Source organism: Epinephelus fuscoguttatus, linkage group LG16 (genome assembly GCF_011397635.1).
Source record: "Epinephelus fuscoguttatus linkage group LG16, E.fuscoguttatus.final_Chr_v1".
Classification (NCBI taxonomy): domain Eukaryota; kingdom Metazoa; phylum Chordata; class Actinopteri; order Perciformes; family Serranidae; genus Epinephelus; species Epinephelus fuscoguttatus.
The window spans coordinates 20,528,281-20,543,883 of NC_064767.1; the positions used below are offsets into that span (position 1 = coordinate 20,528,281).

Consider the following 15,603-nt stretch of genomic DNA (forward strand, 5'->3'; position numbering starts at 1 on the left):
GGTTCTTATTATTGCTCAGACACTGATACTTTTTCCTCGTCCATACGTGCCTGCTCTGATCTCACAATTTTATACTTTCCACCTGTTGCTCTCGTCTTCACGCTGGCTTTGCCTTCAGTTAGTCACGCTTTGGTGTTGCTGTTAAAGATGAAAATCTAGCTGCATACACCAGTGAGCAGGGAGTTGTAGGAAAGGGGGATGGAGAAGGAAAGAGTGACAGGAGAGCAGTGGAGCAATAATCCAGCACAGGAGGTAAGACAGAGAGGAAAGGGATGGGGGTGAAAATAGCCTGGAACAGGAAAGAGTGATGAAAGTGAAGGAAGCAGGTGGAAAACTGAAAAAACATGGCAGTTTGGAGGAGGATGTCACCTTTATCAATACCAGTTTTTATAATAACAATGACTCAAGGTGAAGGTGTTTGCTTGTAGTGTTGAACCTACAGAAAATGATCAACCAACTCTGCAGTTTTCCTCAGCTCTAGTAAACGCTTCTTTCAGCTTGTTGTTTTGGTTTTATGGCCTGCAGTTGCTAATGTTTTGGTTCACTCTAGCTGCTCTCATAACATCGTTTTCATGCCTAGTAGGCAGCTGTTTTCTATGGTGGCCAGCAAGGGCTAATGCGCCACAACGGCGCACAACATCAGGAGAAACGTGCTGCTGCTTCAGAAACGATGCCTATTTAAAAACACATGATGCAATGATACAATGGAAATGTGCTGCAAATGAAAAAGCATGTTGTAGTAAGCCAAAACAAATACATGTACAGCAAACATGCTGCAAATACAGAAATGAGGCAGAAGCACACAAACCCTGAAACAAATGCACCAATAAAACACTGCATCATACTCAGTAGATACAACGGAAGTTCTCCAGGCTAGGGAGGGGCTAAGTGCAATGATTTACATAACTTCTTAAATCTGTCACTGTTTTTTAACATTGGAAAACGACCATGGCCAAATGTAAACAAGAATATGTACATTTTCTTTTAATGTTGCCCCTTTAATCCACTTATCTTCCCGCTTCAGAGACAAACACACACTCTCCTCTGGTCTCTCACTCTTGGGTCAAATATCCAGCTGTTTCCCTTTGCACTCCCCCTAGAGGCTTGGACAACTTCCATTGTGTTGATTGGATATGCAGTGGTTTTCTATTGCATTCATTTTCAGTGTGTGTGTGTGTGTGTGTGTGTGTGTATGTGTGTTTATAACCTTGCATCATTTCCGTGTTTGCAGTGTTTCCTGGTTATGTATTTGTTTTGGCTTTCTGCAGCACATTTTTTTCATTGACAGCACATTTCTGTTGTGTGTGTTTTGTATTGTCATATGTGTTTTTGAATTGGCATTGTGTCTGAGGCTGTGGCACGTTTCTCCCAATGGAGATGTTTTGGGCTGTTGTAGGGCATTTGCCCTTTAGGCCACTGTAGTTTTCAGCAAAAACCAAAACTCTAAAAAAACATCTGTACAGTAACTGCTCTGCACCAAACAGCAAAAAGACACAGGTAGTGACTAGCTGGTGAACATAGTGGAGCATTGAGCAGCTAAAGAGCCAGATATTTCCCTCAGGAGTTGGTGGAGACCCAAGCAGAGTTAAAAGAAGAGTGAAAGAGTTTGCCAGTGACTTTGCCTACATGCATTGGGGAGTCTGCAGGATGTGAAATAGAGCAACTGTTTCCTAAGGTGTTTGCCATATCAACTTTGTAAGGTGATTTTATGTCAATGTTTCATGCCAAATCATTTGAAGCTATTCATCAAGTAAGAATGCTAAACATTTGCTGGTTCCCGTTTCTGCAATTTTAAAAGCCAGCACAGTGGAAACAGTGCATTTGTTTGTATCTCTATGGATTGACAGAAGCATAAGCACAATGCTTAGCACCACACTTTTCTAGTATGTACATTATCCATGTTTAAACAGGCTTCCACACAACCATCCACAACAAATCTGCTGCCTTTGCTCTCCTGTAGATCTCATGACAACATGAATTGCTCCCGTTTTTCAGGACTGAAGATGCTTCAGCTTAGGTTGTTTTCACAGTAATAGCTCACCAAAGTGTAGATTGTCATTTTTTTCCTGCTCTTTGTATTATATCGTGACAGTATCTGAAAGAGGCCGACATGTGGAGGGATGATGATAAAAGAAAACTGACATAAGTAATGTGTTCAGTGCTCAGCAGTAGAGGAGATGGTTTAGATAGGAAATGATGTCTGCCTTCACATTTAATTTTCCTGTTCGGAGATCTTAAGGTGTCTGTGTGCCAGCCAAATAATGTCCAAACAGGATTATAGATGCCCGTTGTTCCCAAGAGCTCAGGCCTCTTTGGCGCCTTTCTTTGGGCTACCTGGTATTGGAATTCCCCTAAACCCCCAACCATCAACCCCCACCCAGCCTGCCTTTGTGTTCTCACCCTTACACCCACTTCTTTTTCTTCTGCCTTATTCTGGCTTTTCTAACTCTGTCCTGATCCCAGCAGAGTCTCCGGAACAGCTCGGAGGTTGCGTGTGATTGTAAGGGGCAATCTGCTGCTGCGGAATAATGAGCTTCCTCTCCTGGGTAATACTGGCGTTATGAACAGACTTATCATAACGGGATTATTTCCCCGTCACAGACCCCACTTCTGGATCTTGTTAGAGAGCTACCTGGGAACCTCTTTCTTCTGTCAGTCCTGCTCTTACTCATCCTGGGCCAGTTGGTGGCATGTGGAGGATAAACTCTCACAACCACTTGGTGTGTTTCCAGTTCCTGTCAGAAGCAGCGAGGATGCGTTTTAAGCCATTCAGCATCATTTAATAGTTTTAGAGTGTCAGGAAGCGGTGTAAAGTGGCCCTGGGTTGACCCTGTAATGGCTGGCTGCAACACTATTGGAGTTTATTTTTGAACGTCGAATCAAATGCCTCGCTGACAGAAACGCCTCATGAAAGACTATCAGAATGATTTCAGGCACTCGAGATGTGTTCTATTTATAGTGATGATGACTGGTTTTTCTCTGCCTGTCTTGTGCTGCTGACAGCAGAGGAGGATGTGTGTAATGAGGAAGGTGGAGGAAGTGATGAGGGTGGATGGAGGGATGGTAAAAGTATTGTCACCTTGTCAGAGGAATGCACCCAAGAAGATGGAGGAGAGGAGGACTGTAATAACATTAAGAAACAACCAGTGAGCAACATCAGACGGTTAAATTAGCTTTTGGGATTTGTTGCCCGAGTAGCCAGAACAAAAGTGGACCCTTGGAGGTCACAGGGGTGGGAGGGCAGAATTAGACCAGCTCCCCTCCACTCAACAGGGGGTCACTAGGTTAGGGCTGAGGGAGGAGGAGTCACGGTTGACGGTCTCAGGGGGTTGTTAATTCTATTATCCCTGCCTGAGAGGTCCTTGTCAGGGCTGGGAGTGAAGAAGAGGTGGGCATGACTGGATAAAAGGTGAAAGGAGGTTGTGAGGCGTGATCATTTTGGCATGGGAAGAGATCACATACCACACATATCTTAATCTCCTTGACTCATGTGTACTCATGAAGTCTGTCTCCCCTCTTTCACTCCTCCTCACTCCTTGTCACGTACTCGCAGACTTACAGTTTAGTCAGTATATAGCAGTGTAATGCACGTTCACACTTCACATTAGTTAGCACAAAGTTCAGTTCACACAGATTAAAATGAACTAGTTCACGTTCACAGTTCACAATTGGAATTTTGTGTTCACATACGTCCATGTCTTCCATTTTTTTAAGTTAAATAAAATTTGGACTGATTCTCTTCACAGTATCGGTTCCTTTAAGTTGAACCACGTGAATGTATCAAACCTTTTGAACTTTCTGAATGTTAATATTTTTTTGCAAAATTTCGTGTCAGCTTCTCTGTGACACCTTGACATGCATGACTAGTCATCATGTGTAAATTTACAGTAATAAAGATGAAATATTTATTTTAATGCACTAATTTAGCATCACATGTCCATGTCCAAGTTATCGCCAGAGCCTTGTGCTGCATTCATGTGGTGTCCAAATAATCTGAAAAATGAGCTCCCTATCTTATTTCATGGCTCACCTGATCTCTTTCTATTGCTCTTCATCAATGCTCTGACCAGTAAAATACCACGCATTGTCTTTATAGACTCCACGTTATTTTTACATTACAACTTAAAAGCTCAAAGACACACCGAAGCCGAAAGGATGACCGTCCATAGAGCATGAGAATTCACCTCCGAGCTTGGCTAGTGAAGGCCACAACTCAAGTCTAATTTATTCGCTCCTTGTTCGTTCTATGTTAAGACACCTTCCGGATTCATGAGCACTCTGACCTTTGACACGCTGACCCGTACTGAACACTAAAAAGAGTCACATTTAAAAAAGTTTGATCATTCATTTTTGCCCATAACTGTGTCATTCACTTGCAGATATTTCCCAAGACTGGTCAGATGCTTCCGCTTGATGTGCCATTTCAAATGTTTTGCCAGCGTAGCTGACGGTTAGACTTGTTTTTTCAGAGCCGACACGCACAGTTGGCATAAAAATTTAAGATTTTTTTTCCATTGGAATCTGTGACTTACTGACTTTGTTCATAAAAGTGCTTCACATATCTATATGAAATAGCCTCAGTAGTGTCAGTGGCTGAGCTGTCTGCCAGCATCGTGTCGGCATGCCAGGTGCCATAAATCCTTGGGTGCTGTAAAACAAGTGTCAGTAACTGTGAGCGTAAACAACACCTGTGTTCAAGTTCATAAGTGGCAAACTAATGCATTCAGTTCACTGTTTGCCAAACATATGAGCACATTCAATGAATGCACTCTTTTAGGGTGTTCATGCGCAGCACTGAATTGAACCCCACGGACTGACTGATTAATTAGACCAGCCCTATCATTTTATTCCTTCAATTCTTATGTAGTGCTGGATCAGACACTTTTTGGTCCAACAGCCACTTCATTTGAAGCACACTGAGGAAGCTGCGCTGCCAGAATATAAGCTATTGTTTCATAACATTGGGCTGTACTTAAATGTTCAGTTTTGTATTCATAAGAAATTGCAGCACACATATTTAAGCGGATTCTGGCAATAAACTACGATCTGATCTAACTGTTTGATTAAATTGTGCTCCAGTAAACAAAAACTTCTCTCATTATTTCTAAAACTTAATATCATCATTGCATGAATGATGAGCTTCCTGTTGATGCATCTGTTTTTGTGTGTGTGTGTGTGTGTGTGTGTGTGTGTGTGCGTGCGTGTGTGTGTGTGTGTATGAGTGTCAGTCTGTATGATTGTGTTAGTCCTGGCAGACTGTGCGCAGACATAGCTGGCGTGGATTATTCCACTTGGCCAGACGGATTTGGGCTTGGCACGACAGACTGAGGATATGTGTCCCCTCTCTGTCCCCCCCGGGAAACTAACACTGATAATATTATCTGTAAATGGAAGACTTAATCTGCTGGCACTCACTGTGTTAATAATATGTATCCATGTTTCTCATCCTAAAAATAGTGCAGTGACCAAGTTGAGGCTGTAATTCCTTTCTTCAAAGATTTTCTGATAGGCATATGAGCACTGTGATCACGAAACAGTGAAGCGACTAGTTTTCAAACCCCTTTAGAAGTAAGACACAGATGACTGCTCACCAGGTTCAGACAGGGACATTGAGGAAAATCACAGAGCAGCTGCAGATGGTGATGACCGTGACTCATTCTCTCTCCCTCTGTCTACCATCCTCATCCTCAACTAAATCCATCCTCTTTTTCCTCTTCCTGCCTCGTTAATGACATTGACAATTATCAGTGGCGTCACCAGAGACATAGAGTGTATTTAATGAGGGATGAGCCTTTAGTGGGGTGCTCCCCCGGGAGAAATGTTTCAAATAAACAGCTGTTAAGTGGCTGCAGCTAATGAGTTTTGCGAGTGGCAACAGGCCTAAAATCAACAAATAATTTAGCTTCATTGTTGCAAAGAAGATTGTTTTTAATTGTAATACGTTTGAATTTAAGTAAATGTATTGAATTTTGCTATTGTAAATATTCAAGATGACACATTCAATCATGTTAATTTAAATAATTTAAGAATGATGATAAGACTATTAGTCCTAATTCAAACCTGACTGAAAAGCTGTTTACCACATAATGAGTCTCATTCACATGTTTTCAACACATGGATGAGATGCTAAATGCAAATCACATTAGCGACTGCTGTCACCCTGCAAGGACAGTGGTAATTATACTGTATGCACTGTACTACTCCAGTGTTTTGGAGAGACTTTTGAAAATGCTGCTGACACCATTTCAGTATGAAAATTCTTGGGTTGTGTTGTAGTCTGGATGGACAATTATGGAGACCTTTGGAAACAATGACATAGACACCCATGTTCACCTCCCAACTGAGTTTTATCAGGTTTTAACATAATAACAAGGTCTGCAGATCTTTTCTTCATTTCAGCCTTCTTGCGTGGGTTCTCCTTTCCCATCACCACAGCTTCCTCTGGCAATGGATGATGTTCCCTGTGTCACTTTAATACGTCAACGCATTTGCTTTGTGACCAATCCCAATTTTTTTTACATCATCTTGACCGCCTTATGCTCGTGTATTACTTTCAGTAATAGTTCCATCTTATCATCGGTTCAAGCAAAGAAATCTCAGGTTTTATTTTTCACCATCTTCTGTAACCAAGCAACCAACCGTAGAGTAGACAGTCTGCTTCCTCTTTGCATTGGCACGTGCTTGTCCAGTGGAGCTGAATGATCATGTGATACACTCGTGTGTACAGAGATCATTTTTGTTTTAAAACACCATTTTAGAATGAAAAAGCATTCGGCCTTAAAATGTGAATGTGGCCTTAGTTTGTAGGGAGGTTAGCACAGCGGCATAGCAGTGCTTTGAGCTTAATGATACCGTCTGCATGCTAACATACTAACAATGGCAGTGCTAACACGCTGATTTTTAGCAGGTATCACCCATAGACTGTAAAAATTATGGATGTAACTACTGGGATGTCATCCACTGGTTTGTGGAATCCCTTTTTGAAGCCTTATTTGGAGCCAAGAGTGACCATATTTAGGCGAGAGGCTGAGAAGCCAAGGACACTATTGGCAGACAGCCTGTCTCTCAAAGGGGCCCAGCCTTTATTATGCGTAACTTTAAGCCCTAATCAAATTTAAAAGGGTGAGTTGTATAAAAATTCACCCTTCGTACAGTTGTCATTAAGGGGAAAATTAAGTATAGAGACCAAAACTGTTTTTTTAAGCAAATGCAGCTGTAAACAAAGTTGGGCATTATTACATGGGTTTCTATGGGGATTGACTAGCCTCTGGAGTCAGCCTCGAGAGGCTAAAAGAACTGCAGTCTTTTGCACTTCTGTGTTAGCTTCATTTTTTTAGCCCTGGAGGCTGGCACTTGGTATTACCGTGTTCACCATTTTGGTGTAGTGTATTTTGCAATACAATGAGTACCTACACACATGAAGCACATCTCCCTGTAACTGAATTAGGGCTACAACTACAGGTCTTCCTCGGGCCACAGTTGTTGTCAAAAAACTGACCTCTACATGATTATGAAGCAAGAAAAATCATGATTTAACAGCAGACATTTTTAGTTGTCATAGTGTGAAAAGCACAGGTGTTGCTCATAACATTAACAATGGCTCTGTTGCATTCAAGTGTCCCAGTAAGTAACTCATGTCAGTGAGACAGCTTGCAAAATACAGCAACCTGAACTAGATAAGTTAAATGGTATTCAGTCATCATTAATTTCATTATTTACACCTGTGCTTTTTCCCACTGCAACAAATCAAAATGTCTTCTGTGATGTCAATAAAAATTTTATCACTAGAGGCAGCAGACAATTTTTGCACAGGTGTAACTGATAACGACCGTTTGTTCCATTCAAGAGTAGCAATAAGATCCTTAAACTGGAACACACAGATGGAATCCAGTCATCATTTCGGTTGTGTTGGATGAGTCAAACTATTCACTATCTGTTGAAGTGACCTTTTTTTTCTCTCTCACTGTCCTAAGCAGCCTTATCCCTCTCTGAAAATATATTGGGAGAATAACAAAAAACAATTCAGTACTACACTCAGTTCTTACTCTTTACTGAGTAAAACCAGCTGCTGGTCAGTAATGGCTCAGAATATTAACTCATTCTTTTTTGTGTCTTAAATTTAACAGCCAGCACATTTCTTTTACTGCCTACTGAGAAAAATCGATGGGAGTTGATCACCAACACTGACAGTTCAGTTTAGCCACTGGTATTGCTACACTCTGATAAAATGTATTTTAAAGATACTTTTGCTTTTAGGTGTCAGTTTTAAACATATCGTGTCTTTGTCTTTATGTGCAGCCACAATCCGCACTGCTGTATTGTAGTTTTACTGGTTTCCCCAAAGTGCAGCTCTGTACAGCAGTCTTTGCAGGGTCCCAGTGTCAGCCCTGTTTGTGTGTGTTGTGATTCCTCAAACATGTCCATTATAAATCAGTCAGTAAAGGCAGAATACATGATTTGGGGGAATTACATTACATTTTATTGGGCTAAAAAGCCATTAACTTGGTTGTGACATCATTTGCAGTTAGAAGAAAGTATTATGTCTTATAAATATTGAATGAAAAACCTTGTATGCATGGGCACAACTCTCCAACAGAGCATGTGTAATCGTCACATCTAATGCTTCTAGAGTGTGAATATTTTATTTTCTCTCTCATCAGAGTGTGTGGTGTGTCTGACGCCGTCGGGGTGCCATGGCTCTGGTTCAGGCACTACCTGTGACCGTGACTGACCACCCCAATCCAGGTCTTGACGTCCAGCCGTGCAGGCCGCTGTCATCCCACTCCCCCTCTGGCCCCTGCCCTGGCCCCTGTGGGCCCTGCAGCTCCGGGACAGCCATGGGTTCAGTCAGCAGCCTCATATCAGGCCGGACGTATCAGGAGAGACACTGCCGGGCCGCCAGCGAATTCAACACCAAGTCACGTCGCTCCACGCCGGCTACCAGCTGCTTCCGGCTCCAAGATAACACCCTCCGCAGCGGGAGCTCCCTGGAGCAGCTGCTGGTTATCAGCAACCAAACACTTCCTCAGGCCCAGGTTCTGCCTCCACCGCTACCCACCAAGAGGCAGCCCCGACCCGGGAACTCTGCTGGGGCAGGCAGTGGAACGGTTGCTGGAGCAGTAGGTGGTGGCACTAATGGGAACTCTGGTTATGTGAGTGATGAGGTGGTGGTTGGAGACTGGAACGACAATGTGGTGGTGGCAGCTGCCAGCCCCTGCAGTGATTCGGAGGACCAAAGGGACAACAGGACTCTGAACGGCAACATTGGAGGGCCTCCTCCCAAACTCATCCCAGTGTCCGGACAGTTAGAGAAGGTAAGACGAGTCGATTGCACAGATAGACTGATAAATCAACCGAGCAGATGTATTTAGCTCACTGCAGGTATAGAATGTTGCAGGGTGATGTGTATCTGTAGGCCAACCCAGAAGTTGACATCACCCTGGTTCCCATGTCAGAAATCTGTGGGACTTTTCTATAAGATTTTGGATCATTGCAGAAAATAAGCTCTGCAGCAAACAAATGTTTAAGATACTCGTATGATGTTCAGCAGGGTAATCCTCACAGACACCACTTATGTGATTTTTGAAGCCTAAATACAGTCACCAGAAGTAAAAAGCTAACATTAGGCTACAAACAAACTAAACCAAGGTCACATGATCTCAAGGTTGCCACTGCAACGAGGCTAGAAAGCTATGTTGATAATAATAATACGTTATACTTATATAGCGCTTTTCAAGGCACACAGACGCTTCAGTTCAGCATGATGACGTTCTCTAGTCTCATTTGTCTGCTTGTCAGCAACCGCCTTTTTTAAGACATGTAAAAGCTTAAAAATTCTCAAGTGGGATATTTACTGATGTATTTTATGTCGCAGAACAAAACTTGAAAATCTCTGAAGCTTGTGTTAACCACAGACCATATTTCAGGCATCTAACTAAAAACCCACTGACTTTGAGACAAGACACTCAAGGTCCACTTACATTCTTTCCACAGAGCTTTTAACCACATCGTAGTCTTCTGAGCAAACTCCATTCAGTTATGCTGTCCTTGAGATGTGATTGAAAGCTCTCAAAAAAGTTTGCAAGTGTTTATTTCTCTCTTAAACTTGAATTTTGGTATCTGCCTCAAACCTCCTACACAGGATGGGCTCTAAAAATGCTATTTGTTTTACCTGATAATAACATTTTGTATGTGACATACATTAGTAGAGTTATAAAGAAACAGCATCTGTAAGCATGACACTGAATCCCTCCCAGATCCATAAGATGACTGTGACCTCTGACCTAAAGATATTTATAGGAAAACGTCTTCTTTAATTACAGCTCAAGATTACATTAAATACTATAGCGCAGACTTTTTTCTCCTCTCTCCCTGGAATACACACTGTACTCCTGAAACACTGAAGCAGATGTGAGTGTTTCTGCAGTGTGTGCTGACATGTTTTACAGCAGATTACCTCAGCTGTCTAATTGGCTATTTATTTCCATCGATCCAGAGGGAAGCTTAATCACCGGCCTGACAGGCTCAGATGGATCGTTTGACAGCTACTCACCTTGCAGACACATCATGATCAATGTCACAGCTCGCTTACATTCACTGACGTATTTAGTGAACCCTGAGGAAGATCATTAAGAAAAATGCTTACAGAACATGCGATGAGCTTCCACCCCCCTCTGTCTTTGTCTTGCCTCTTCCTCCACTCTTCTCCCTCCTCTCTGTTTCTCTGCCCTTTAATCAGATTTCCTCTGTCCTCTTCTTCTCTTCCCTGTCTCTCTATATCTTAGATGATAGGAAAAATCATTAAGAAAATTGCTTAACGAAGGCCATGAATATCAATTAAACCAAATTAAACTAATCAGAGCCTGGAGGGGTGACCTGCCAGCATATCACTCACCCCTCTCTAATGAGTTTTATTCAGCCGTTGCTAATTAGCCCAGCTTAGCCTTTATCAATCATTAATGCTGTTTTTTTCCATAATTATGTACTTTCAGAACATGGAGAAAGTGCTGATCCGTCCAACAGCGTTCAAACCCGTCGTTCCCAAGAATCGTCACTCGGTGCAGTACTTGTCACCACGGCCAGCGGGCAGCAGTCTGTCAGAGAGCCAGGCTAGCCTCAACCTCCTGTTGCCCCTCGGGGGACCCAGCAGCTCCAGCGGCACGACCGGCATCGGAGGGAGCAGCAGTTCTAGCTCTGATGGGAAGCGCAACTCCTACAGCGGAGGTCGCAATGCTCGGAGCAGCCAGTCCTGCTCCATGTCAGATTCAGGAAGGAACTCCCTCTCCAGCCTCCCTACTCACAGCAGCACAGGCTACAGTCTGGCCCCCAGTGAGGGCTCCAGCTCTGGGTCTGGCTCCGGGGGCCAGCTGGAGCCCGCGCAAAGCCTGGGCCGAAACACTTCAGGTGGAACTGGGAGCCATGGCCACACTAACTCAGACAGTGGACGTTCCTCATCCAGCAAGAGCACAGGCTCTGGGTCGCTAAGTGGGCGCGGGCAGCCCCTGTCGGACAGCGGGTCCTGTGGCCACTCGCCGCCACCGGTGGAGGGCTATGAGGCGGTTGTGAGGGAGCTTGAGGAGAAGCTGAGGGAACGAGACCTGGAGCTCCAGCAGCTCCGGGAAAATCTGGATGAGAATGAAGCTGCAATCTGCCAGGTGACACATAGACACTAATGCCATCGCACACTGAACAAACCCTCCTTCAAAACACCAAATAAACTATGGTACTTGATATGATGTAGTGCTGCTTTCACGCGCTCCTCTGATGGCCCTGTTTCCCAAGTTGGGAAGTATTTCTTCTGACTTTGGTATGTTCAAGTCATAATGTGGAAACAAACTACGAAGAACATATGTTGTATTTTATTGCTCAAAGCGTTTAAAAAACATGTTGATAGCTGTTGCTGCACCATTGAATTTCCTGAAACTACTAAAATATTGCTTTACCTGACTTGTTATCAGGGTTAACAACTTTTCTAACTAATTTAAGTCACTCTACATGTACAGCAACTAACGGTCACAACCTGATACCAGATGATACACTGACCTCTCGCCCATGTATTTCGCTCTGAAAGGTGTATGAGGAGAAGCAGCGTCGCTGTGAAAGAGAGATGGAGGAGCTGAGACAGAGCTGTGCAACAAAGATGAAGCAGGCTTCTCAGAAGGCCCAGAGGGCACAGCAGGTGCTACAGTTACAGGTATGCTAAGTATTTTAAACCTTTTAAAACATTTAGAGATGTTAAAATTGTTACTTTGCTCATCTTGTACTGAAGTTGTGAGTCTGGAGATTCTTTCTGTGAGTGTGCATGTTTTATTCTAGGATTAAAATATGTCTCAGTATGTATGGCAGTTGTATAATGTGGGTTTCTGTGCCGTCAGGTATTCCAACTACAGCAAGAGAAAAAGAAGCTGCAGGAGGACTTCTCCTCTCTGCTACAGGACAGAGAGACATTGGAAAGGAGGTGTGCCACCATCCAGAGGGAGCAGACCCAGCTGGGACCACGTCTGGAAGAGACAAAGTGGGAGGTGAGTGAGAGTCCGACTCTAGAGAGTTGTTAGGTCAGGGTGATTAAAGCAATAGCATCCCTCTTTGAGTCTGACAGGAGATCTTCACTTTGACCCACTAACAAAAGCAAAAAATGCCCCTAAAAGAAAGATGTCAGAGTCAGAGGTCTGCCATGAGGAGCAATTGTTCTGTATTTTCAGCACCTTCACTCCTCTCTCTAACTCCCTTTCCAATCCTTCAGGTGTGTCAGAAGTCAGGAGAGATCTCCCTCCTGAAGCAGCAGCTGAAGGAGATCCAGTCGGAGCTCAGCCAGAAGGCTGGGGACATCGTGGTGCTGAAGGCCCAGCTGAGAGAAGCCCGTTCTGAACTGCAAGCCAGCCAGGCTCGATCCCAGGAGGCCGGGGTGGCCCTGCGGACGCGATCTCTAGAGCTAGAGGTCTGCGAGAACGAACTCCAGAGGCGCAAGAGCGAAGCTGAGCTGCTCCGGGAGAAAGTGGGCCGCTTGGAAGAGGAGTCATCCCGCCTCCGGGACACTCTGTCCAATCACAACGGACACTCTTTACCTGGGAATCTAACCATGAAGGGGCAATGCATGAGCCTCTCCATCCAACAGGGCAGAGGTGTGGTGGGGAGGGGCGGTCCCAGTCCGTCTTTGTACCGGGATGCAGAGGAGACTCATCTGGTCTGGGGAGGAGAGAGTGATGAAGCCAAGGCTCAGAGGCAGAATGCAGAAGCAGTGTTGGGACTCAGACAACAGGTACAAATCAGTTACTGCACCTTTTCTAGGCACTAATAATGACAATCTCTACGTTTCACAGGAAAATATTACTCTTTTTACTCCACTACATTTATTGCACACATTTCTGACAACATTTCTTCTGTCTCCTTTTCTCAGGTGGACAGGCTGAAGGCTGAACTCATGTACGAGAGGCGGACTAGTGAGGAGCAACTGTCACGGTTTGAGGATGAGAGGAGGGTGTGGCAGGAGGAGAAGGAAAAGGTAAAAAGGAGGAAGGAGAAGTTTTTCTCTAACTTCTTGATGACGGACTTTTAATCTCTGTTATTTGCATTCAGTGTCATACATGTCCAGATTGATAGGGCTAATGAACAAATTTTAAAGTCCACTCAGATCCTCCTGCTGATTGACTAACTCAGCATACTTCCCTCCACCCAGGTAATCCGCTACCAAAAGCAGCTGCAGCAGAACTACATCCAGATGTACCGTCGAAACCGGGACCTTGAGCGAGTGATGAGGGAGCTGAGTCTGGAGCTGGAGAACAGGGACATGGAGGACTATGAGGTTCACAGTGGTAGCAATGACATCCACTTTGAGGAAATTACCGCCACTGAGATCTAAAAACACACACACACACACACACACACACACACACACACACACACACACACACACGCTTCCAGTAATATGTGCACAGAAACATGGAAACACAACTCCCAAAAGACTCTGAGGATGTAAACTAAACATTGAACTCCGGGCCAAATACTGCACTATCCTCAACATGGCTTTACCTGGACCACTGAGCGAGCACTCAACCACTCGTCACTGTCAAAAAAAGGGAGATCTCCCAAAGGTGCATCCTAACTTCCTGCTAACAGACAAGTACTAAAAGTGTCCCCTCTGGCACTTTTAATGGGTTTTATTCCACTACAAAGCCAGCACAAAGACTTCTTTCCTTCTGTGGGAGCAAAAGCAGCGAAGAAAGTGTTTTTATCTCAAACCACGTTCAAATCAGGGTATCGAAAATCGTCGGGAACTTCAAGCAAAAAATGTTGCGACAGGCACAGCGGTCTGGTCAAAGTGCAGTCACGCCTTTCTCGGTAGCACACAAGGTTAAACCCCCGGCCACCAGCATGCATGTAATGATGCATCATGACAGCAGTCCCATTAATGATGATCTCATCACCCGTCCAAACAACAGCTGCACCAGTCCTCCAAGTAACTGCTGAAGGGAAAAAATCACCAAATATTACAACATCTGCTGTTTGTATTTTATGGTGTTCAGAGGATCAGCAGTTCGTTACATTTCACAAATGATAAAAGGATAAGAATATTTTTATTTCTGTGCTCCTCAGCAGATTTGAAAAAGAATGTAAAGTGACTGTTATCACTCCAGAGAAATGCAGTATAAAAGGTCATCACCGGCAATGAAAGAATCTGCTCACCAAGGGAAATATGGTTTCATTTTGCACCACTTTTCTGCGCTCTTTTGTTCAGGATACAACCGTCATTCTTGTGAAGCTTTTCATGAAACTTCAACAGACCAGTTTGGACATCCTCATGTGGACATCCTTGTCTGAGGACACCAAAACCACACGTTTAAAGGACACTGCTCACAGTCATGTTGCTGCATTTGACCTATGTGTCAACTCGTTCAGACAGCGCAGCAAGCTCTGACATAGACATTTACATTTCACAGTTATGTAGCAGTAGGAAGCAGACTGTAGCACAGGAGGTATCACCAGGATGCTGCTGATTCTCCTCTCCCTCTTTCTATTTCTGCCTTTGTCTCCATGTCTGCTCTCTCTCTCTCTCTTTCCATCTCTGCTTCTTACTCAACTATTTTTATAACAGGCGGCAGTCGGTATCAGGAAACTAAAAATGGAGCATATTCTTTCAGTTTGGTCGTGACGTCACTGAGAGATTTAAGGCATGCTTATTCAGACTTTCCGTTTATTCTCCCTCATTCCCATTAGTGCTCTTTATTTAGCTTTTGGCAGCCCATAGCCAAGTAACACTTTTAAAGTCTTCCCAGTCTCCCCTAGACTATAATCTTCACTGACTGCTATACAGGTAGCAAGACTGGCATGTCTGCATGTCTTTGTTATATCAGATTTCAGAAGAAGCTGGTGAAGGTAGCGGTGAGATGAGAATTTGCAGATGCAGTAGCTCCAATGCTGAATGTCCTCAAGGCGGGTCGGCTGTCAGAGCCCAGAATATTAAGCGGCGAGGAGCATGTTAACATTTGAAGCTGTTTTCTCACAGTATATGCAGGGCTGTGTGTAACGCTGAGCATGGCGGGTTTCACGGGAGAAAAGTAATGGACTGAGGACTTTTATTTTACAAAGAGTCTATATCAAGGAATA

At 43.9% G+C, this 15,603-nt stretch overlaps 1 protein-coding gene across 3 annotated transcripts in view; it reads left to right on the forward strand.

The window, feature by feature from the left end:
* The window catches only part of lzts2a (leucine zipper, putative tumor suppressor 2a), a 237,700-nt gene extending 223,788 nt beyond the window's left edge, over positions 1-13,912 (forward strand). For all 3 annotated transcript variants that reach the window (XM_049600283.1, XM_049600282.1, XM_049600281.1), the window contains 7 exons: positions 8,661-9,314; positions 10,992-11,654; positions 12,071-12,193; positions 12,375-12,521; positions 12,743-13,258; positions 13,397-13,501; positions 13,676-13,912. In XM_049600283.1, coding sequence (XP_049456240.1) covers positions 8,694-9,314; positions 10,992-11,654; positions 12,071-12,193; positions 12,375-12,521; positions 12,743-13,258; positions 13,397-13,501; positions 13,676-13,858 — 2,358 coding nt within the window. In that variant the 5' untranslated portion in view covers positions 8,661-8,693 and the 3' untranslated portion in view covers positions 13,859-13,912. The remainder of the gene's footprint in view (positions 1-8,660; positions 9,315-10,991; positions 11,655-12,070; positions 12,194-12,374; positions 12,522-12,742; positions 13,259-13,396; positions 13,502-13,675) is intronic.
* Positions 13,913-15,603: the final 1,691 nt, after the last annotated feature.